The sequence below is a fragment of the Arachis ipaensis genome, chromosome B7 (assembly GCF_059453495.1).
Source record: "Arachis ipaensis isolate K30076 ecotype BB chromosome B7, ASM5945349v1, whole genome shotgun sequence".
NCBI classification, from domain to species: domain Eukaryota; kingdom Viridiplantae; phylum Streptophyta; class Magnoliopsida; order Fabales; family Fabaceae; genus Arachis; species Arachis ipaensis.
The window spans coordinates 140,372,977-140,399,038 of record NC_142442.1 but is presented as its reverse complement, the minus strand read 5'-3'; the positions used below and the strand labels follow the sequence as shown (position 1 = coordinate 140,399,038).

General features: G+C 31.8%; 1 protein-coding gene across 4 annotated transcripts; it reads left to right on the top strand.

Moving 5' to 3' along the window:
- Positions 1-202: 202 nt before the first annotated feature.
- Positions 203-25,680, top strand: LOC107607917 (uncharacterized). 4 transcript variants are annotated; one of them, XM_016309812.3, is made up of 16 exons: positions 203-442; positions 518-546; positions 685-806; positions 916-975; positions 1,459-1,578; positions 9,980-10,099; positions 10,855-10,996; positions 11,687-11,863; positions 12,292-12,447; positions 13,166-13,272; positions 13,982-14,072; positions 21,797-21,938; positions 22,366-22,522; positions 23,477-23,593; positions 24,200-24,326; positions 25,316-25,680. In XM_016309812.3, exons 1-16 carry the CDS (start codon positions 388-390, stop codon positions 25,592-25,594), a joined length of 2,001 nt encoding a protein of 666 aa, XP_016165298.1. In that variant the 5' UTR covers positions 203-387; the 3' UTR covers positions 25,595-25,680. The 4 variants fall into 4 exon arrangements, with proteins under 4 accessions (XP_016165298.1, XP_020962179.1, XP_020962180.1 ...); XM_021106520.2 differs by having other exon boundaries at positions 249-442; positions 9,995-10,099; XM_021106521.2 differs by lacking the exon at positions 9,980-10,099 and having other exon boundaries at positions 249-442.
- Positions 25,681-26,062: the final 382 nt, after the last annotated feature.

The following is a 26,062-nucleotide window of genomic DNA, read 5'->3' as shown; positions in this document are numbered from 1 at the left end:
AAAAAATAAACATCCAAAAAGAATAATAAACATCTGATATTCTATTGAATCGAACATCTCTAAAATCCTATTGTTCACATTGTACAGTACTTTATTGGCTCCATATACTTTGTCTTTAAATATTATCTAATGACATAAATCTAATGAGATTTTCACAAAAAAGAAAAACAATAAATATAATATATTCAGGTATGTCTAAAATGCTTACCCTTAAAGGAGGAATTTCCATATTTTTCCGCCATAGCCATAGCCATAGCCATGTGAATGAAGAAGACATAAATGGCTTTTCTTCAGAGTTCAGAGCAACAGACAAAATGAAAATACAAAGACAAAAACAACGGTAACGAGGACCAACCAGAAAGCAACGTTTTTCAACCACCAACAACCATGAACAACTACTTCTTCCTCTTCCTCTTCCTCTCTTCTTTTACCTATTCATCAGGTTTCTCTCTTTTCTTCTTCTTCTTCTTTCTCTTTTTCATCAGAATTTGAAGAGACTAATTTGTGTGATCCTCAGGGGTGCGCTTGGACATTCACGATAAACATGTAATCCACTTCCTTTCATCAATGTCTTCTTCTCTCTGCGCTTTCCTAATTTTTTCAAAATTATTTATTTATTTTCAGCTTAATTATGATTTGATTTGTTTCACTAATTTAAATTTAATTATTTTTGGAGTGGCGCAGGTGGTTATGGATAATGGCATAGTTGAGGTCACAATATCAAATCCTGAAGGATTTGTTACAGAGATTCGGTATAATGGAATCGACAATTTGCTTGAACTTCTTAACAAGGAATCTAACCGAGGGTAACAATTAATATAGTTTTCAAATGTTTCTCGATAAGTGCAACAACAATTCTTCTTTTCTTTAGAAATAAGAAATTAATTAATTTTTCCTTCGAATCAATGTGTGTAGGTACTTTGATATGGTGTGGGATGAAGGTAAGTCAAAGAGGAAAAAAGGTGAATTTGACAGGTGAGAATGTGAGATTTTTCAATTCACGGCTTTATATTTTATACTGAGTAATGTTAGGGTCAGTAACTTTTGTGATTTGTAGTTATCAAATAGCTATTAATAATAATTTTAATGATGTGAGATTGGTGTGAAATTTTATCCTGACTCACTTTTTTTTTATGGTTACATGTTGGTCAGAATTTAGAAAAGTTGTTGGCCCCCTAGACTTTTCCTTTTATATTTTGTATTATTTTGTTGAATTTAATTTTGATGCACACTCATATAAAATAATTTTACACGTGTATTCAATTACGTAATGTCATATCAGTAAAAATAATTACATTTTACATTAATTATATGAATAGTAATCTAAAAGAACAAATGTGATTGTATAACTATATAAAATATTTTATATTATCAGTACATCAAAATTAAACTCTATTTTATTAAGATATATAATAATTCTTGTGTAATTAAGTAAAACTTTGAGAATGTTTTGTGCAGAATGGAAGCTACAAATATGAGTGTGATAGTGGAAAATGAGGAACAAGTGGAGCTATCATTCACCAGAATGTGGAATTCTTCCCTTCAGGGATTGTATCCCCCACTCAACATTGATAAAAGGTTCTTTAATTCGACTTTATATCTTGCATATATATTATTGCATTTTTCGTGTTAAATATATACTCATTTATATGTTTTTGTTTATTTTGAAAAAATAGATTTATCCATAATATTAGAGTTTTTATGAATAAATATTTAAAATTTAATTATTATTCTTCCAAAAAAAATTTAAGATACGATTAACAGAAAAAGAAAGAAAATCTAAAATTTAGTGTTTAAACCCAAAAAGCTTTTTCAGATAAGTGATTTTATTATATACATAAGTGTATCAATAAATATTAATGTGTCAATTGATTTACTTTTTATTTATTAAATATATATAAAATAGTAAAAATAGAATTCATTGGGATGATGAATTGTTTATAACTTAGTCAAAAGGTGTTGGATTCAAGTATTTAATATAATAAAAAAAGTTTTTTTTATGAATTATATATACTAAAATATATTTTAAAATAGAAAATTAGACACCAATCTATGTCGTATTCCCTTTATATATAGTTAAGAATAAGATAGTATGCATGTCTCAATATTTTTTAGTTACATTTTATATTGATCCTTAATCACTTATTGTAGTATAAATTAGTTTTTAACATAAAGAAATGACGAATTAATCTCTTAACCTTATAAAATATTAGATAAGTTAATCCATGACAAATAAAAAATTTTAGACAATTTAATATCTTTAAAAAGTACCAAGACTTAGAGTAGAAAGAAAATAAATGTGAGAAAGAGAAGGAAAGAGTAAAGTGAATCAAAGAAAAAATAGAATCATATTGCTTTCATAAAAAATATATTAATCATACTTATTATAATAGAGAGGAGAGTATTTATAATGATAAATATGGTAGTTCATATCTTGTGTGTAATTCTAACAAACTTTGTCAGTTTATTAACTGTCTAATTGCTTTTTCTATACAACTCCTAACATTCTCCCTCAACCAGAGGGTGGTGGTGAGGCTACTCAAAGTGTCACGACCTAAACTAGAATAAATAGAATTTTCAATTATACTAAAAGACAATACATTCTCAACCTCATATTTAAAACATACTCAGCATATCTTAAATATTTACAGCAAAGCATAGTCTATTAGTTTTATATGCTAGGATATTTACAAGCAACATACTCAAGTCACCAAAGATAGATCCTGCCTATATCACATGGAGCAATTTAATAGGTCTAAAGAGCTTTAAGGCTATTTACACAAAATATTAAGTCCTTAAACAGTAAAAGAATCACCAACACAAACAAAACTAGAGCAGAATTGATGAAGTTGGATTAGGATCAATGCCCATATCTAAAAAAATGAAAGAACAACAGAGTGAGTTTTACAACTCAGTAAGTAAGCAGAGCATCTATAGCCCCACAAGAGACATTTGTATAATTAGTAAACTCTTAGTTAAAATAAATCCACATTAATAATAGTGACAAAATTATATTCAAACGCAATGGTAATTAATTATAAATATCAAACATTCAAATTTCTTTATTTATAACAATATACGCGGAATGTTATCTAATCCAGAAAAGTCAAAATAACAGACAGAAATCACACTTAGGTTGTTTTTCTTCGTGTGAGTTCTGAAACAGACATGTTCCACTAATTTTGTGGACATAAAACAGACAGGAACCATTTCATCTCATATGGTCCTGAAAATGCAATTATATACTGACAAAGTGCACCAAGTCTAGCGCTTACTGCCGCTAACTGTAGTTTCTGTTATAGAACCTTCCAAAATATTTTGACATACAAATTATGATCAAGTTAAAGGTTGTCAACCAAATCAATAAATACATTATCAATTCAATAGTAATAATTCATGTAATAACTTTATCCAAATTCAATACTAAATTTACATTCAAAGTGTATATGCAAGATAATATTTACATTATAGTTTAATTTCTCAAATAACCACTTCATTCATTTCAACGTAAAATATCATGTCTCAAGTGGGATTTTCTTTGTAAAATATTTAACATAAACATCATATTAACAAATAAGTTAGTACATAACTAAATAATAAATTATAAAATTATTTTCAATAATTATAAAAATGATGTGAATGCTAAAATTTAACTATAGATACAAAGTTTATTCACAGACTAAAATTTAAACGAGGAATTTCTACTCCAAAGGTTCCAACAAGCAAGGAGAGTGGTTCCTTTAAGTATCTAATACCACAAACATAATAATAACTCTAATAAGTTAATCTTAACATCAATTGATATAATAGAACCTATATACCAAATAATCCCAAATTCTATCTTACCCTAACCCTAAATTTTCGAATTTATTAATACCCATAATTATAAACATGATAAAAAATTAAAGATATAGATAATTATCAAGCTAAAGAATCACTTTAATGGCTTAATAATTAGTAATACTTGAATTAAAGGTTATTTTCCTCTTCTTCAAGTTTAGGCTACTTCAATGAAGTTTTGGAATAATACCAACATAAGAGAGCACACTTGATAGAGTGTAATAGAGTTGGAGTAGAAGAAGAGTAGTGAAACTAATTGAAATAAAATTGTATGGAATTATTGTTGAAGAAGTGACAATGGAAGGGGAGATTAGCATAGTAGTAGCGGTGAGAAATTCTGAAGCAATGTAATAACATGTGTGTGTGTATTGCTGGATTCAAGGGTTCTTTGTGCCGTTGGAGTAGAAGAAAAGAAGGAAAAGTTATGGGCTTGGCCCATTTGTGTTTGTTTGTTTGTTTTATTTTTTTATTAAGCCCTACACAAAGCTTAGGTCTGAAACTGAGAAACTGCGCCTGAGACACTGGCTTGGTTAGCACATCGGCCACTTGATCATGAGAAAGTATATGAACCACATGAGCTTGCTGTTGGACAACTCTGGTACGGACAAAAATGCAGGTCTATTTCAAAGTGTTTGGACCTATGGTGAAGGATAGGATTCTTTGACATCAGTACAATGCTTCGATTGTCACAAAAAAAAATGGGATAGGACCTGATGGAAGATACATTTCACACATAAGCTTTTGTAACCATATGGACTCATTCATTGCCTATGCTAAAGTACGAAATTCTGCTTCTGCACTTGAGTGTGAGACAGCAGCTTACTTCCTACTCGACCAGCATATGAGATTATTTCCTAGCAAAACACAGTACCTGGTGATGGATCTTCGATCATCAAGGTCCGCTACCCAGTCTGAGCTACAGAAGGCAATGATGTAGAACTCCAAATTTTTATGAATATGGAGCCCTATTTTAGATGTACTAGCCAAGTATCGCAAAATGTGTTTGACTGCCTTCCATTGCAGCTCAGACGGCGAGTGCATATACTACGAGACTTTGACTGCATAGGTAATATCCAGCCATGTGATCGTGACATACTGAAGCCCCTTTCGACAACCGAGCGATAGAGAAAGAGATTTTGCAGGGAGTGTCTCCAGCTGCAGATAGCTTTAAGCTACTCATCATGTGGTTGCAACTAGTTTCACATCAGCCAAGTGTGTTCGCTTCAAAAGATCATTAATATATTTAGACTGCTGCAAGATCATGCACTGATTTGAGGTTGTTACTGTCTCAAGCCCCAGAAAAGAACTCATTTCACTCAGGTCTTTTAGTGTAAAAACTGCATCAAGTTGCTTGATAAGAGTATTAACTTCAGAGGGATTGTTTCCTATTACAAGAATGTCATTGACATAGCTGAGTAGGTAAATAATGGAGCTGGAGCAGTGACGAACAAATAGGCATGGGTCCGACATAGTGCTGGAGAAACCGAACCTATTTAAAGCCTCACTGAGCTTGAGGAACCAAGCCCTAAGAGCCTGCTTGAGGCCATAGAGTGCCTTGTCAAGTTTGCAAAACCAAGCTTGAACCAAACATATAGCTGTCAGGTTGAACCATGTGAACTGTTTCAGACAAATCCCCATTCGAAAACGTATTGTTGAAGTCAAACTACCGAATTTTCCACCCAAAAGTCATGGCAACAGATAAGACAATCCGCACAGTGGCTGGCTTGGCCATCGGGCTGAAAATCTTATCATAGTCCAGCCCCTCTCGCTGATGGAATCCTTTTGCGATGAGTCTTGCTTTGTATTTTGTACTTGGCCATCGGGTTAACATTTCACCCGAAAAACTCACTTACACTCGATGCAGCAATAGCAGGTGTGGTCGGAACTAGCGTCTAGGTTTTGTGGCAAATGAGAGCAGCATACTCTTCATCCACCGCCGCCTTCCAATGGGACATGGCTAGTGCTCTGGAACCAGAGATGCTAGCACTTTCGACTTAAAAATACAAACTCTAATCCTAGTCACCATAAGATAGATGCGGCCAGGATCCATGACTATTGCAGCTCCAGCATTAGTAGCTAACCTTGCAGTACCTGAGAAAAACACATAAATACAAGGAATAGAATTTATATTGCTAGGTAAAGAACAAATATCAACATAATCAGTATTGCCAATAGTCCCCGAAACCTGGGATTGGGTGGGAATGGCACTAGATACTAAGGAATAACTTGGATGACCCGGGGATGGGAGAAGGGTTAGATACACAGACAGGAGGAGTAGGATATGGAGGTGGATATTAAACTACTCTTCTATATTAGCCCATGACAACAATAAAGAAGTCTTGTGGCCCACAAATTCAGTCCAACAGAATACATAAATTCAGTTCTAATTTCAGTCTTTATTAATTTATCTTATCTTATCTTTATGTTATCTTCTCTTCTTATCTTTATTTGTTTTTATCTTTCATAGGACAATGCTCTATATATATTTAGTTTTATCCTCATAGTTTACAATACACTTCAGTACAATTCAATTAATCAATAATCAATAAAAGTTATTTTCTTTGTTTTTCCTATTCTTTCACAATTTTATCATGGTATCAGAGCCATGGTATCCTCCTTGAGGAGAGGATATATAAGTTATCATCTCTTCGGTGAGAAATCACCTTGCTTCTTTTTCAAACTTCCTCCCACAATAAATAATCATAGATTTAGTTACATGCATCCAAGTGAAAATTCTACCACAGTTTTGATTATCCCGGTTCTTTACCAGCAATTTCGTCTGCGCCTTCTTGTATTTCATCTGCAACTTCTTCCGGGAGTTTCGTCAGTATTCTGTTTCAGCAGTTCAATTTGCATCTGTTCTAGCAGTTCAATCTGCATCTGTTCTAGCAGTTCCATCTGCACTCTTATTGCGCTCTACGCACCATTTGAAGACCACTCTTATTGCGCCATACACGCCCTCTAAAGATCAATCTTGTTGCGTTTTACACGCTTATTTTTTATTTTTTATTTTTTTATTTTTTATTTTTTTATTTTTTTATTTTTTTTTATTTTTTATTTTTTCATTCTTTTTTTTTATGAAGATCGCTGCTTGCTCTCTCCCCCTCAAGCACAGCATCTCCTTTTATGTATTTTTGCCGTCGGCAGCTCAAGCTTCGCCGCACGCAATTGTTTAAAGATCGCTGCTCAAGCACAGCATCTCCTTTTATGTATTTTTGTCGTCGGCAGCTCAAGCTCCGCCGCACGCAATTGTTTAAAGATCGCTGCTCAAGTACAGCATCTCCTTTTATATTTTTGCCGCCGGCAGCTCAAGCTCCGCCGCACGCATTTTTTGAAGATCGCTGCTCAAGTACAGCATCTCCTTTTATATTTTTGCCGCCGGCAGCTCAAGCTCCGCCGCACGCATCTTCCTCCGCGTCACTACGTCAGACGCGTCTTCCTCAACAATTTCATTGGAACTTATCCAAGCTGTGGATTATTAACATCTTCCATCCACCAGCTTGCGGGGGCGTATTAAACTACTCTTCTATATTAGCCCATGACAACAATAAAGAAGTCTTGTGGCCCACAAATTCAGCCCAACAGAATACATAAATTCAGTTCTAATTTCAGTCTTTATTAATTTATCTTATCTTATCTTTATGTTATCTTCTCTTCTTATCTTTATTTGTTTTTATCTTTCATAGGACAATGCTCTATATATATTTAGTTTTATCCTCATAGTTTACAATACACTTCAGTACAATTCAATTAATCAATAATCAATAAAAGTTATTTTCTTTGTTTTTCCTATTCTTTCACAATTTTATCAGTGGAGAAGGTAGAGTACTCAGGGATGCAGTTGGTGTGGAAGAGATGGTGGTGAGGGTGGGAAGATGCGGAACCGAGCTGGAGAGTTTGTGGTTGGTGTGAGGGAACATAAAGTTATAGGAAGTTCGGTTTCATCAAAGAGCACATGCCAAGAGATGTAGACTTTTCTGAAGCTGTCCATGCATCTATAACCTTGCAGAAGGATGAATAACCAAGGAAAAGACATTTTTGGAGCTTGAAACTAAACTTTGAGGTTGGTAATATCTAAGTTGATGAAAACATGCGCAACCAAAGGTTCTTAAGAAATTGTAGTTCAGTGCCAAAGGTTCCAAGGATGTGGCTTCAGAGGAGGCCGATCCAATTTCTATGGCTTCAGAAGTGTCAACTGTGCGGGAGAGTTGGTCACACAATGTAGGAGTACTTCCATAGGTGCAATCAAGACTATTTGAATCCACATGGCTAAGTGTCCCATTCACCTGCACCTCCGTCTCACTCGTTCCATCAACCACATTCATCACACGACCAGCAGGCCAAGGCTCTCGTAACTGCTGCACCACCTACCACTCCTTTCATCGATAAGGCTTGGTACCTGGACACTGGTGCCTCACATCATCTGACCTTTGACAGCAACAATCTCATTACAAGCTTAGACTATGAGGGATCAGATCAGGTATTGACAGATAACAGACAAGGTATGAACATAAAAAGTGTTGGCAAATTCGTATTATTCTCTGAGCCTCATTCTTTCTATGAAGCCTTGACCTCGATCTTGATAGACTTGCTGTTCTTGAAAGCCTTGATGCTGATAATCGTGGTGCTGTTGTTGACCTTGTCGCCTCTCACTTGAATCTGGCTTAGTTTCACTGGACTAAGATAGATGCACCGGCATAGATCCTAATTTCACCTTTTTGAACCTCTAAACTAGCTCATCTGGATTTATTGGCAACACTTCTACTTCACTTTCGGTGATTGTCTCTGCTTTAGTGAGAAAAGTGCTGTAATCCTCGGTTAAACCTTGAGCCACAACATCAACAAACTCTTCATTGGACAGAGGTGTTCCTAGGGTTGAGAGAGTATTGGTAATTTTCTTGATCTGTGCCATATAGTCGGACACCGAAATTTGGAATTTCACAGCCTTTACCTACGTTTTCAGTTATTTCACCTACGATTTCAATCTCTTCGAAAAATATTCATCTAATTTGGACCAGATCTTGCTTGTGAATTCACACTCCACCAGCAAGCTTGTAAAGCTCGGATCTACTGAGGCAAATAACCATGCCACTAGGAATTGATCATCCTGCTCTTACTACAAGAACTCCTTCGATTCAATTTCGGCGAGCTAGTCCTCTTCAGACTCGTATCTCTTAGAAATTTTTTTTATGTTGAGATGATATTTGAGGCTATTTGATTTTAAAAATGCAAAAGCCTAGTGCTTCCACGGCATAAAGTTGTTGTCATTTAATTTGAAGGAAATAGTGTTAATCGTTACTCTCGATTTCACCGAAGCAGTCAAAAAACTTGAATTTGCAGAAGCTATGGTTGGATTAACAGGATCCATGGATTAGAACTTATGCTCTGATATCAAGAAAGGTATCAGAGACTTAGGGTAGAAAAGAAACAGAAGTGAGAAAGAGAGAAAAAGAGTAAAGTGAATCAGAGAAAAAATAAAATCATATTGCTTTCATAAGAAGTATATTAATCACACTTATTACAATAGAGAGTAGAGTATTTATAGTGGTAAGTATGGTGGTTCATGTCTTGTGTGTGATTCTAACAAATTTTGCCAACTCACTAATAGTTTAATTGCCTCCTCTATACAATTCCTAATATATTTTAATCATGATATTTATATAAAAAATTAAAGACTAATTTATCATTTTCTTAAAATATTAGAGGTTAATTATCTTTTTATATTATTAGAGGCTAATTTATTTGATATTTTAAAAAAATTAAAAATTAATTTTTCATTTTTTTTGGAAAGACTTTTTTTTAATACAAAAATGATTAAAGATCAATTTGAGATATTACTCCTTTTTTATTCTGTTTTTTACGGCAATATTTAAAACAATTTTGGATCTTGTAAACATTTATTAGTAGGTAGTTCAGCCTATATTTTAGTTGTTAGATAATAGATACCTTCTCAAAGAATACTTTCTAATTCATATTTGATTTAATCTGGTATTATACCTTGAAAAAGATCTGACTTTACACTAAATTTAAAATGAACATTTTTTAAATATAATAATCATATAAACTTTTTATATTAATTATTATTTGTCCATAATACATAAATTGTCTATACAAAACAAAACAAAACAAAATAAAACAGGTTTGTAATGGTTAGTGGGTCGTCGGGGTTCTATACCTATGCAATATACGAGCATTTGGATGAATGGCCAGGATTCAATCTCTCCAATACAAGGATTGCTTTCAAGCTTAGAAAGGACAAGTACGTCACACTCTCAAAACTTCATTAAATTATGAATTTAATTTATGAATCAGCAATCAAATAAAAAATAAAAAAATAACATGAAATTATTTATTTTAAAAAAATTTAATCATTTTTTTATTTTTATAATTTTATCAAATTTATAATTAAATTTTTATATTTTTTTTAATAAAGTCCTTAACTACTTTTAATTTTGTAATTAAGTTATTTTCGTGTTAAAAATGTTAAAATTAACGAAATATTTTTCTCAAAAAATATATGATCAAAGATCTAATTAGATTTTTAATTGTGGGTATTTTTAATTTGCAAAGAATTATTCTGTTAACTCTAATATTTTTTATAATGACAATGACCTAATTACAAAATTAAAAGCAATATAAAAATTCAATTGAAAAAAAATAAAATCTTAATTACAAATTTAATAAAATTATAAAGACCAACAGATTAATTAAACCTTTCAAAAATTAATAAGATGTATATAGATGTTGTCTTTTAAAAAAAAAGCCACTATTTTTTTTTTAGTTTTGCGTACAAATTTTGTATAAATTTACTTTATCCTTTATTTGTCTTTATGTTTAAATTCTTTTTTTAGGATAACAAAAGTTAAATCTAAATGTTTAACACCAGATTATGAAATTATTTATTCTAGGATAGGTTTTGGGAACAAATATTTTTATGATAAAAAAAAAAGTTAATTAAGGCTCGTTTATATTGTAATCAATAATCTTTTGATGATTTTGTTGATAATTGGTAAGGTTCCATTACATGGTGGTAGCAGGGGACAGACAGAGATTTATGCCTCTTCCTGATGATAGAGAAGAAGGAAGAGGCCAAGTTCTTGCTTATCCTGAAGCTGTCTTGCTTCTCAATCCTATTGAGCCTCAATTCAAAGGAGAGGTAATAATAATATTCATTTCTTAACAAATAATTCAAGGTTTCTTCTTCTAATGTGTTGGTAATTTCTTTTGTTTTTAATTGATTAATTTATATTTCAAATATTTTAATTTTATTTTGTTTAAATTACTAAATTCTACAAACATGCTTACCCCACTAAATTTGCAGTGTCCTAGGTTTTTTTTTTATTAAGGGCTCTTTAGACTCCAAAATTAAGTAATTTATCTTAATAAAATGAAAAGGATTCTTTAGTCTAGTGTTTTATACTTAAATTTAATTTGGATAAACAGTTTAATTAAATTAAAAAAAAATAATTTAAATAATAAATATTTATATTAAAAATAATAATAAATTATTTTATATTTAATTTTTTAGTTCTAAAAGTTCATATTTTAAAAAAAATGTGATAAAAAAATTTTTATTACGAGAAAAGTCATTTTTTTTAATTTTTTTATAAGCACTTAAATAGTTTCTTAAAAAATTACAATTTGATTTTGAAAATTGTACTAGACATTAATACTACTATTTTTTATAAGTCAAAAACTCAAAAAAATAACTTTTAAAACTTTCTAAACGGACCTTTTTTTTTAATGACATTTTCACTTTTATTGAGTGGAAATTTCTTTTTTGGTTGTGGACCTAATGCTTTGTTTTTATTTATTTATTTATTTAAATTTTGCTGGTTGCACTTAGGTGGATGACAAGTATCAATATTCATGTGAGAGTAGAAAGAACCAAGTTCATGGTTGGATATCCATGGATCCACCCAAGTCCACCGGCTTCTGGATCATCACCCCAAGCAATGAGTTCCGATCCGGCGGCCCGCTCAAACAATATCTCGCTTCTCACGTCGGCCCCACTTCTCTATCCGTAAGCTCTCTCGTCTTACCACACTAAATCCTCTAAAGTAAAAAGATGAATAATCAATTTAGGTTAGGTTGGTCGAGTAGTACATTATTGAAAAAAATTATGTTTGTGTATATAATAATTTATTAGTTAAAGACAAATTCTTAAATAAAATTTAAATTGATGATAGATTAATTATTAGTCTGTAAAACTGAAAAATTACTATTAAAAAAATTTTTAAAAATGAGTATTTATTTTTTATTGAATTTATAATTTTGTCGTATAAATCTTTGTTACATTGGAGTATTATTTACGTTTGATGCTACAAATATATTATGTATACATACGAGAATAAAATGTAAAATTCTACTTAAATTATTTGATTCATGTTTGGTTGAAGAATGGGTAGAATATGAATCGATATAATATTTCAAATTTTATATTGTTTGTAGGTATTCCATAGCACACACTATTCCGGGGTAGATCTGATAATGAGGTTTAGGCCCAATGAAGCCTGGAAGAAAGTATATGGGCCCATATTTATATATCTTAATTCACTCTCTAATGGAGAAAGCCCAACCGGGCTCTGGGACGACGCCAGACAACAGGTTGACTTTTGAAAAATTCATACATTTCTAAAAAAATAATTTCTAGGAAAAATATTTTATGTTAGATTTATAGATTGTTGAGTGAAAAAGATATTAAAAATGTTTTCAAAAAATAGGATAAGTGACTAAAGAAGAATAAAATGTTTTCAATATCCTATAAAATCTTATAATTTTTTTTCAAAAACATTGAAGCGATTAGTCTTGTTTTATTTTGGGTTAAGTACGATTTTGGTCTTTAATTTAAGGTATATGCTGAAAATTTTTTTTGTCTCCAACTTTTTTTTTTCATACAAAATCGTCCCTAAGGTTTAAAACCAAGTTTTAAAATGGTCATTTTTACTTAAATATTAAAATTTTGGACTAAATTACCTATAACAAAAAAATATAAAATAAAAAAAAAGAAAAAAATAACACAAAGAAAGTGTTTCTAAAGAGAAAATGGAAGAACGAGAAATGAGAAGGGAAGAAGAAGAAGAAGAAAAAGCTGTTCACGATCCATCTTTGCCTCTACTTTCGTCGCTACCTCCGTATGATTTTAGTCCCTAAAGTAAGGACGATTTTAAAACCAAGTTAAATTTTGGAGACGATTTTGTATTCAAAAAAAAGTTGGAGACAAAAAAATGTTAGCATATACTTTAAAGATCAAAATCATACTTAACTCTTTATTTTACCCTGTATAAGAAAAAACTGAAAATCAAAATAAAATAATAATGTTCAGATGGTGAATGAAATTGAAAGCTGGCCCTATAAGTTTCCAGCTTCGGAGGAGTATGTGAAAGCTGAGCAAAGGGGTCAAGTTGAAGGAAGATTGCTTGTCCGAGACAGGTACTCATTTATTGGAATTTAGATAGTCTAAATTTTAAATTTTTATTTTAAAAGATAAAATATAATTTTTTATTATTGAGTTTTTTTTATATTTTTTTTATTCTACCTATAAAATAAATTGTGAAAGATCACATTTTACCTTCTAAAATAAAATTAAAAATTTAGAGGATTTAAATTCCATTTATTGTTACCTCTTCTTTTTGCTGAACTCATGTGACAATTCAAAATAATTAATTTTAATTAGTCAATAGTTAACTTATAAGTATTGAAAATTCGATTTCTGCACATATAACAATCTATTGATTTGCAATAACTTATTAAATGAAATTTAAATCCGCAACAAATAAATTTTTAACCTATTAAACTAAAAAATAGCGTGAAAAATTAAAAAAAAATTGAAAAAGGTATATTTTAATTGTAATTGTCCAATATTTATTAACTAATAACGGATCAGGTATTTATTAACATCCTTTTCAAATTCAATAAATTTTACTTGTTAGGAATTAAAAATTTCACGTTTTTCTTATAACCGATAATGAATTCAGGCGAATAAATCTCAAATTATATCAGATAATAGAAAGTATTTTGACTAAAATACAAAAAAAAAAAAAAAAAAGAAATTAAAGTACAAAGAACATAATTGTTATTGGAAATGGAACTTTATAAAGTTTAATTTGGGGTGTATTGATGTATGATTAAAAATGCAAAGGTACATGAGTGATGCATTCATCCCAGTTAGCAGTGCTTCTGTGGGATTAGCTTCTCCAGGAGAGCCTGGCTCTTGGCAAAGGGAATCCAAGGTAACCAACTTATTTGCATTTATTTTTTCTCTTTAAAAGTAATCATCAATTTAAATAAAGTTTTGATTTTATTTTAAATAAATTTAATTATTCTATTAGTTTCTATAGTTTTACTAAATTTACAATTAAATATCTATATTTTTAATTAAATTCTTACACTGCTTTTAAGTTTATAATTAGATTCTTTTCATGTCAAAAATGTTAAAATTAATAGAATATTTTTTCTAAAAATATGTGGCCAAACATTAAAATAGGTTCTTAATTATAGATACATTTAATTTACAGAGAAATATTTGTTTAACTATAACTTTTTGTACGAAGGATCTAATTAAAAAACTAAAATCAGTGTAAAAATCCAATTAAAAAAAATTAAAATAAAGAAGTTCAACACAATAAAATGGAACGAAAACAGAACAAACACATAAAGCAACAACCAAACAATCAAATAACATAACAACACCAAATTGTCACAAACAGGATATTATTAAAAAGAAAAAAGAAAGTAAATTAACATGCCTTAAAGATATCCTCTCTCCTGGTAAGGTCTGGTAGGACAACACCCAACAGCTTCAAGTAGTGTAGTGAATAGTGCCGTTTGCCCCCACAAATCGTGATTAATCGCCTTCGTGCTGATTCCCATAGCCAAGTCCTGACAATGGAAACATTAGTAATCGAATATGAAAAGGAAAATACAATACACACAGAAGATACACCAGAAGAGAACGAGGAATACATAGAGTATGAAGAGAAAGATGTAGAGGAGGGTATAGAAAAATGCAAACATAGTATAATAGGAAAGCTAATCACAGAAAAATTCATCAACCCAATATGATGCAGACTACTACGTACAACATCTGAAAAAAATTAGAAGGTTTCAGAATGGAAGAAATCAAGCCAAAACTGTACCAATTCTTCTTTCAAAAGAAAGCTGACATGAGGAGAGTGCTAAAAAGGGAACCTTGGACTTTCAAGAACTCATGACTACTGACCAGAAAGTGGGAAAGAAGAACCAACCCATCAGATATGGATTTTTCAAAAGCACAGATCAAACTTCAGATCTGGAATATGCCAAAACACTGCAAGACCACAATTTTGGGAAGGAAGATAGCCGCTTGAGTAGGATATGTCATTGACTACGAGTTATTTACAGCCAGCCCCGACAAAGGAAGTTTTATCAGAGCGACAATATGGATAAAACTAACGGAACCTATCAAGAAGGGCATACAGATGGGGAGCAAATAAGATGGCTAGACATGGGTGGACTTCAAATATGAAAGATTATCCACTTGCTGCTATTTTTGTGGAAGAATAGGACACGATGAAGCATCCTGCGAGAATGCAGAAGAAGTGGACAGTAGCTCAAAGACAAAGGGGTTGGGGCCCTAGATCCGATCAGAAATTACAGGAACCAAAATAGAACAAAAGGAACAAAAATAAATGGCACCAGAAAAGAACAATGCCCAGACAGAAAAAGAAAAAACACAGATAGAGAAAGGGAGTGTGCTGGAGCAAATGGCCAACCTAATAGTGAAAGAGACAAATAATCTATCAGAAGAAAAGGAAGCTGAAGTAACCAGGAAAGAGACGAAGAAAAAAGTAGAATAAGATGGGGGAGCAAATAAGATGGCTAGACATGGGTGGACTTCAAATATGAAAGATTATCCACTTGCTGCTATTTTTGTGGAAGAAAAGGACACGATGAAGCATCCTACGAGAATGCAGAAGAAGTGGACAGCAGCTCAAAGACAAAGGGGTTGGGGCCCTGGATCCGATCAGAAATTACAGGAACCAAAATAGAGCAAAAGGAACAAAAATAAATGGCACTAGGAAGGAACAATGCCTAGACAGAAAAAGAAAAAACTCAGATAGAGAAAGAAAGTGTGCTGGAGCAAATGGCCAACCTAACAGTGGAAGAGACAAAGAATCCATCATAAGAAAAGGAAGCTGAAGTAACCAGGAAAGAGACGAAGAAGAAAGCAGAAGAGCAAGAGAAGGTGCAAGAAGAAAGTAAAAACGTATAAAAAGTTAGGCAAGTTGACGGAGCAACAAAACAAAAAGAGATTGTAAAGGAGAAAACAGAAAGTGAAAAGAACACAAATGACAAAAGGAAGAAAAGAGAAAATAAAGAGGCTGCCCAAGTAGACCGTAAAAAAAGTGGAAGAGACTCGCAAGAACAAACCAAGCCAAACCCATAATACAAGCAAGCCAGAAACTGAATCAAAGAAAAGAAGAAATGAAGAGAAGGATGTCATGAAGTCTGATGAAGAGGAAAGTCCCAACAAAAAAGAGAACAAAATGGAGGAGAGGCAAAGGCTGCAAGGCAACAGCCCTGCCTAAACCAATGAAACTTATAAGTTGAAACTGCCATGGGCTTGGGAACCCATGGGCAGTGAGAGCCCTAAACAAGCTCTTAAAACAACAAACTTTCAACCTGGTGTTCCTAATAGAGACTAGGAGAAAAGTAGATGAATTAAATAGGATAAGAAACAGAGGAGGAATGATGAACATTGCAGGAGTTGACTGTTCCGGAAAAGGTAGAAGCAGAGCAGGGGGCCTTGCAGTTCTGTGGGATAATTCTATCCAGATTAATGTTTCTTCCATGTCCCTAAACCACATAGACATGGAGGTTAAAGCAGAAGAGAGTGAGCAGATTTGGAGAGTCACGGGCTTCTATGATAATCTAGAAACAACAAACAAACATGAATCATGGAATCTTTTGAACATCCTTGGACAAGCCCGAAACATGCCATGGCTTGTCTTTGGTGATTTCAATTAGGTTCATGAACAAAAGGAGAAGCAAGAAGGTTTACCAGTCACTTATACTCAGGTAAAATGATTTCAAAAGACTTTGCAGATCGACCAATTACTTGATTTGGATTTTGTAGGACACACCTTTACATGGTCGAACAACTAAACAGGAGCTGCAAACATTCAGGAAAGATTGGATAGGGCAGTGGCATCTATAGACTGGAAAGAAGCCTTCCTAAAAGCGATAGTACGACATCTCTAAAGATACCAATCTGATCACTGTCCCATTCTCATTGATGTAAAAGGAAAGACATTGAAGAGAAGAAAAAGGCCCAAACTATTCAAGTTCGAAGAGGTGTGGCTAGGGAACCCGGAATGCAAAGATGTGGTGAAAAGAGCATGGAATAGCAACTCAAATCAGATCAATAAAAGAATAGAGAATTGTGGAAGAGTCCTAACCGAATGGGGGTGAGCAAGTTTTGGAATAATCCTAAAGAAAATAAATGAGAAACAAAGAAGACTAGATAAGCTAATAGCTCCCACTCAAACCGAGGACACAGTGAAGGAAGTAAAGGAGATTCAAGTTGATTTAGATGACCTTCTGTGCCAAGAAGTTTGGTGGGCACAAAGATCCCGGGCTACTTGGCTAAAGTCCGGTGATAAAAATACCATATTTTCCATCAAGAAGCAGCCCAAAGAAAAAAGAGAAATCGGATTGAAAGAATCGCCGATAAGGCTGGAATTGTTTTTGAAGAGGAGGAAAAGATGAAAGAAATCATTGTTGACTTCTACAAAAACCTTTTCAGGGCAGAGAGCACATAAACTGTGGAATAGATGGCTGATGTAGTGAGGGGGAGAATATCACAAGAGGCGTTTAATGTGCTGGATAAAAAAATTCAGAAAAGAATATGTCAAATGAGCATTAAACCAGATGCACCCATCAAAGGCCCCAGGTCCGGATGGATTACCAGCTCTGTTCTACCAAAAAATGTGGAATGTAGTTGGAAAAGATACAACCAATTGGGTGCTAAATTATATTAATGAAGGAGGTGACCTATTAGAACTAAACAAGACTCACATATGCCTAATTCCCAAGACAAAGAATCTGAAGCACACAAGAGAATTTAGGCCAATCTCCTTATGCAATGTCATTTTCAAGATAGCAACGAAGACTATAGCCAATAGCTAAAGCTAGTCCTAATTAAAATTGTGGGTGATTTTCAAAGTGCTTTTGTTCTCAGGAGACTGATCACTGACAATGGGCTGATTGCTTTTGATATTTTCCATTTCATGAGGAAGAAGAAAACGGGAAGCAAAGGTTATGTGGGATTAAAACTGGACATGATAAAAGCCTATGATAGACTTGAATAGAATTTTTTGATAGATGTTCTCAGGGCCATGGGCTTCCCGGATTAATGGACAGAACTAATTGGAAGATTCATCAACTCAGTTTCTTTTTCAGTTCTCATAAACGGGACACCATCTAAGCAGTTCACCCTATCTAGGGGCATTAGATAGGGGGACCCGCTATTCCCCTATCTGTTTATCCTTGGTGCTGAAGTATTTTCAGGACTGCTTATAAAAGCTCAAGAAAGGAAGGCTATTTGAGGTATCAAGATTGCAAGACAAGCTCCAGAGATCTCTCACCTTTTCTTTGCGAACGATAGCATAATTTTTTTGAGAGCATCAGACCAAGACATAACAGAGATCAAGAACATCCTTCAATCCTACCAAATGGCTTATGGACAAAGAGTTAACTTGGACAAATCCGAACTCTCCTTTAGCCAAAATGTGCCTCCTTTCAGACAAAAGCTTATACAAGAATGGTTAGAGATAAGGTCAGTGGAGAATCACTCAAAATATTTGAGAATTCCAACCTTTGTGGGTAGGTCAAAGAAGTTTTGAAGCTTTCAACCAAGCACTCTTTGCCAAGCAAGGTTGGAGACTCATCAAGAATCTCGACTCTCTAGCTGCAAGGACCTTAAAGGCTAATATTTTAACAGAAAAAATTTTCTGAAGTTTGAAATTGGGTACATGCCTAGCTATACTTGGAGGAGCATTTGGTCTGCTAAGTGGGTTCTTGATTTAGGAGGGCTGTGGAGAATTGGTTTGGGCAGAACAACAAGAATTTGGAGTGACCCGTGGCTTCCTCATAAAAATGGTTTCAAAATCTGGAGTCCTTGCTCTAATTTTGATTAGGAAGTCATAGTGAAAAACCTCATCGATCAAGACTCATTAATATGGAAGGATGAGATAATTAAACAGACTTTCTTACAATTTAAGGTCGAGCAAATTCTAAAACTACCTCTTGACATTAACCAGCAAGAAGATTGCTACTATTGAAAATATTCTAGAATAGGAGAGTTTGAGGTTAAAAAGGCATACCATCTCATTAGGTCCCAACCCGAAAATTTAGCACAAGAAAACAATCCAAACTAGCGTCTGGACTTCTCTTGAAAAAAACTTTGAAAAACCAAAGCAAGCTAAAGGACTTTGAATTTTGTTTGGAGATTAATCTCACGTGCTTTACCCACAAAATCTAACCTGGAAAAAAGAGGAATCAGAGACATAAACCTTTGTTCCAAATGCTGAAAGGGAGAAGAGACAAATATTCACCTATTCAAAGACTGTCCTTGGACACAGATTCTGATTCTTATCACCTTTCAACCTGAGAACAGATCAAGAAACAAAACAATCAATAGGAAGGTGGATTGAAAAGATGCTGGGGAGAATCTATAAAGAATTCAGGGGTCTCTTCTTGGAGTGCCTCCATGGATTATGGTGGGAAAGGAACGAATTAATTTTTGAAGGCAAATTAATGGACATGCAGGAGATCATTGATATGGCATCATCCACGTTTCGGGAGCTTACCGGGCTCAGAGAAGCCTCTGCCGCGACATCCACAGAGCCACCTCCAGGTAGCAATAGTGTGTCGTCTTGCGAGCCACCACTGCCGAATCTCTACAAGCCCAATTTCGATGCATCTTGCACAGAAGAGGGAAAGGTTGGAGCAAGAGCAGTTATTAGAAACCATGAAGGAGTTATTATGCTGGCAGCTACATGGGATATTTCAACTACTTATTCGATAGAGGAGGCAGAAGTAATGGCATGTTTTTTGGGTTTGAATATGGCTTTGGAAGACTGTTTTTTTGACCTTTTGGTGGAAGGGGATAACATAAACGTAATCAGGGCTATAGAGAAAGATACCCCCTTCTTAAACAATCTTGGGCTTATAGTGTCAAATTGCAAAAGACTTTTGTATAGGTTTAAAAGTAGACAAATCTCTCATGTTAGGAGAGATGGTAATAGAGTTGCAAATAACTTAGCAAGATTAGCTCTATCCACACTAAATTGGGTGGAAGAGTCTCCATTAGTTGTAACCAATTTGGCCTTTTTTGGATATTATGGACCATCTCTAATTTTAATATATACTCCCTTTAAAAAAAAAAAAAAAACATAACAACACCAAATTTTATCCCATTGTCATTTTTGCCATTGTCTTCAACAACAAAAGAGATCCATACTCCTCCAGTCCTTGTAGCTAAGAAAAGATATATTGATAATTTCATGAATACATTTTCCTTTATTCTTGAACATCCTTCTACTCCTTTCCATTCAGATGATCGCAAATAAACACATCAACCACTTATTGTGCTCTTCCTTTCTATTTGTTACTTCTGTCCATCTTTAAAAATATTCCTTCAACGTTTCTGGAAAAGACCATTGTTTGCCAAAATTGGATATTTATGCACACCATACTTGCCAAGTAAATTCACGATAAAAAAACAAGTGATGAATATATTCAACATCCTTGTTACATAATACCCATACATTATCTTTCTAATTAACAATTTCGACCCGACTCAACATTTCCTTTGTATTCACCCTGCCTATGAAAACAAACTAAACAAACAACTCTACTCTTGGTGGAACTAACTCTTTTCAAATAGACCTAGTGAAATTGTAACTTGTTACGTCCTCCGAAAGCGTTTTTGCCTGTAACACCTGCACAAATGAGTTAGTAGAAAATACTCCTTGTCTATCAAGCTTTCATATAACTCTATCCTCTGTGCCATTCGCTAGCTTAACTGGCCTTAAAATATCATGTAATTGATTCACAAGTTTCAACTCCCATTGGAAAAGCTCTCTCCTCCATTAGAAGTTTCAAATTCTCTCTAACCCATCCCAAAATTTACATTCTCCTATGAAAAAAAAAATTTGAAAACTGATCTTTCAATGAACCACAACGTAGCCAGACATCCTCTCAGAACTGAGTTCTTCTTCCATCACTAACTTTCATAAACAAACCAGTAACCATCTTATCTTTTACTTGTTGCTTCCTAAATTGTTGTTGACAAATATCCTTCTATGAACCCCCTCTAGTAGGTAATTCCTGAAATGATAACAGCTCATTAAGATTTAGATCATTATAGGAACATACTACCTTTTTTCCACAACGGACACTCCTTTATAAACCGCCAGTACCACTTAAATAGAAGTGTTGTGTTATGAATCATTGCGTCCCTGACTCCAAACCCACCTAACATTTTAGAAGCCTGCACCACTTTTTACTTTACCAATGTTATACAATTCCTCCAATCTTCTTTACTCCATAAAAAAATCCTCTGTATTGAAATTATTTCCTCAGCAATAATCTTTGATATTTTATATAAAATCAAATAATATACCAGTAGACTATTTAATGCTGTTTTAATGATTACCAACTTACTAATTTTATTAAGTACCTTAGCTTTTTATAAACTGAACTTCTCCACTTTATTTGTTATTGATTTTCAAGTCTTGACTAATTTTAAGTTTGTTCCTAACGAGACTCCAAAATATTTATAAGAATCTAATTACAAATTTAATAAAATTATAAGGACTAACATAAATAATTAAACCTTTTAAATATACTACTTTATTTAAATTATCAGTTATGTAGAAACTAACTTTCTTTTAATCTAATTTCTTGACAGGGTTATCAATTTTGGACCATTACTGATGATAAAGGCTATTTCTCAATTACTAACATACTCCCTGGGGAATATAATCTCTACTCCTGGGTCAAAGGATACATTGGTGACTATAAATATGATAAAGTCATTAACATAACTTCAGGTAATAAACAAATTATTACTTTAGGCTTTTGAAAGCTTTTGTAATTAATTTATAAGTTCTTAAATTAAAAAAAAAATACAAAATAAGTTTTCCAAAATTTATTGTGATTGATTTTTAAAGTCCTTAAAAAAAGTAGGTCTTAAAAAATATTTTAATATTAAATATCTCTTATTATTTGGCAATTATCTTTTTTCAAATTCGAAACAACTTATTTTTTTTTTTTTTACCAAAGATAGGAGACTCGAACCCGCAACCTCTTAAATGAGTATAGGGAGACTATGTCATTTGAACTATAACTCATTGGCCGAAACAACTTACTTATTTTAAAGAAAAAACATAAATTTACTACAAAATCCTTCAAGAAATTAATTATTTATTGTTCTCTAAACTATTATTTTAACCTGGGGATGCAAATGTGTGAACACAGGGAGTGAAGTTAATGTGGGTGAAATTGTTTATGAGGCACCAAGAGAAGGTGCTACTTTGTGGGAAATAGGTATACCTGATCGTTCTGCTGCTGAGTTCTATGTTCCTGATCCTAACCCCAAATACATTAACAGAATTTATGTCAACCATACAGATAGGTTTGTTCATATATTCTTCTTTAATTTCTCATAATTGGCATGCAATATAATATTATAATCCCTTTGTATAACCTTTTAAATTTAATACTAGTACTATTTTAGACAAATAATGTAATTAGTATATTTTACTTTTTGCTTTTTATCCATCCTTTTAAAATTCACTAGTTCAGTGTATTGTTATATCAATAGCTAATTTTAGAATATACTAAACTTTTAATAGTGACAATTAAAAAAAAATATTTGTACATCTAAAAAAAGTATTTTTTTTAATTTGTATTTTATCACTACTAGGTTGAATAAACTAGGTTAAATTACATAATTGGTCTCTACACTTTCAATAAAATTATAAATTAGTCCCTACACTTTAAAAGTTTGTAATTGGGTCCCTAAAGAGAATTAAAATTTGCAATTTAGTCCCCATCGTTTAAAAAGTGTTTGATTTAACAGAATATTCTTAGTATATTCTCTATTTTAACAGAATATTCTCAGTATATTCTGAGAATATTCTGTTAAATCAACACTTTTTGACCGGCAGGGACTAAATTACAAATTTTAATTCTTTTTAGGGACTCAATTACAAACTTTTAAAGTGTAAGGACCAATTTGCAATTTCACTAAAAGTATAGGGACCAACTGTGTAATTTAACCAATAAACTATAAACTCACTCTACTTGATTTTTACTAATTTATTATAATATTTAATTTTTGATACACTATCAATATAAAAATAGTTTTATATATACATCTAATAACAATATGTTGTCAAAAATAATTCTTTTGAGTCGATCAGTGAATAATTATTCAAAAAATAGATATAATTGAACTATAATATAAAATACTTTATACTATCAGTGTATTAAAATTAAACTCTTTTATTATATCTACATTTGAATTTAAAAAGTGTGTAAACAAGAGTTGATTAACATGAAATTCTAATAATTGATTGGGTAGCAGGTATAGGCAATATGGTTTGTGGGAGAGATATGCTGATTTGTATCCAAAAGAAGACTTAGTATACAATGTTGGCACAAGTGACTATACAAAAGATTGGTTCTTTGCTCAGGTTAACAGGTTTGTTTTATTTTTCATGTCTTTTATTTTGCCAATCTCAATTTGAGGATAAGATTTTATTTTCAAATATGTTTCATGTGATTATATTTTCATATAAAATTATTGGGTTTAATTACTCTGTTGGTCCCTATAGTTTCGCAAAATTTTCAATTAGATCCCTATACATTTTTTTCTTTTAATTAGGTCCCTACACTAATTTTTTTTCAATTGAGTCCCTACACTTTTTTTTTCTTTTATTTGAGTCCCTGCACTAATTTTTTTTTAGTTGGGTCCCTATATAATGAAGCCAATTACTATTAAAAGGGACCTAATTGAAAAAAAAAAATTGGTGCAGAACCCAATTAAAAAGAAAAAAAGTATAGGGACCTAATTAAAAACTTTGTGAAACTATAGGGACCAACAGAATAATTAAACCTAATTATTGTTAAGATTTAACTAATTTGTGTTTTAAGAATATATTTTAAAAATATAATAATAAATTTTTTAAATTTCTTTGATGTATTTAATGTCAATTTGAGAATAAGTTTTTATTTTGAAATAGGTTTCATGTGATTATAGTCTCATTTATAAATATAATTATAATTATTTCCTTTTGATGTTTGTTAGGAAGAAGGAGAATAAGACATACCAAGCAACCACTTGGCAAATTAATTTCAATTTGGAAAATGTGAATGCCAATGGAACTTACAAATTGCGAGTGGCTCTGGCCTCTGTACATTATGCCGAGTTACAGGTATAAAAGTTTTCAACTTTTCATTCATATTAAAATATGGATATCTAACTTTATATTAACATGTTAGCTAAGTAATAATGAATAAAACAAAAATATGTTTCAGTTTGTTTAATTGATGTATTCTTTACAATTTTAGAAGTCTTGTATATCAAACATAAAATTAATCATATAACCCTACTTACTAATTTAAATTTGTAAATAAAATTATTTAAGGCTAATAACGTTTATAACGAAAAAAAAATTAATTTATAAACAATAATAACATGTGATCAATTATTTGTGTAAAAGTTACACAATTACATAAAAAACAAAAAGATTAATTATTCTGTTAATTCATGTAGTTTTATCAAATTTGTAATTAGATTTTTATATTTTTTTTCTTTCATTTGAGTCTTTGCATTACTTTTAATTTTATAATTAAATCATTCCTAATATAAAATATATTAGAATAAATTGAATATTTTTTTGCAAGTATTCATAATTAAAAATTTAATTAGATTTTTGATCACATATTTTTGAGAGAAATATTATATTAATTTTAATATTTTTAACATGAAAATGACCTAATTACAAAATTAAAATCAGTGTAAGAAATTAATTAAAAAAAATATAAATATCTAATTAAAAATTTGATAAAACTAAAACTATAAAACTTACAAAATAATTAAACCAAAACAAAATTATAGTAACTAAATTCGGTTCGACCCAACGGGCCGGACTGTTGGACCCTGTTAAAATAATAACTATGCATGCTTAATGATGTGTAATGAACATATTGAATTAATACTTTTTTTTTTATCAAAGATAGGAGACTCGAACCCGCAACCTCTTAATTGAGTATGGGAAAACTATGCTATTTAAGCTATAATTCATTGGCATATTGAATTAATACTTATTAATACTTTTATATTGAATTAATACTTATTAAGTACTTTTGGATTATATATTATTATTTATTTTATTTTTTTTGCTTTTATGTAATGAGCTAGATTCGGGTGAAGAATTCATCAGAAGCAAATCCACCATTATTTACAAGTGGAGTTATTGGATCAGAAAACACCATAGCTAGACATGGAATTCATGGGTTCTATTGGCTTTTCAACGTTGATATAAAAGGCACTCTTCTTGCACAGGGAAATAATTCAATCTTTTTTTCACAACCCAATAATACAAGTCCATTTCAAGGAATTTTGTATGATTATATTCGTCTAGAAGCACCACCCCATCACACAAATTTCACACCAAAATTAAATATTCTTCCAAATTAAGAATATTCATAGAAAAAAAAATCTGATATAGATTATTTATTTATTTATCCAATATGAATTAAAAAAAAAAAGACGAATCTTTATGAGTCTATGAGATTTGATTGCTCAACTAAAATTCTGAGTTCTCTTCAAGAAATCATAGAAAGAAAAATCATCGTGTACAGTAATTGCTGCTTTAAGTTATGGAATGCTACTATCTTATTTCTAACTTTACTATTATTATTTTTGACCTGACAATAAAAACTAATTTGATTTAGGTGAAATTATGTAAACGTATTTTTTTTTTTTTACTAGAAAGTAACAAAAGAAATAAATAAGAAAGAAACAAAAATAAAAAACATCAAACTGCTTAAGAAGTAGGACAATTTCGTTAATGTTATTTTCAAGTTCCTTTCAAGGCAACCAAAGCTCTATTTGGTGAGTATGAATCCTCATTGCCGTCTTTACCATTATATCCGCCATTTTGTT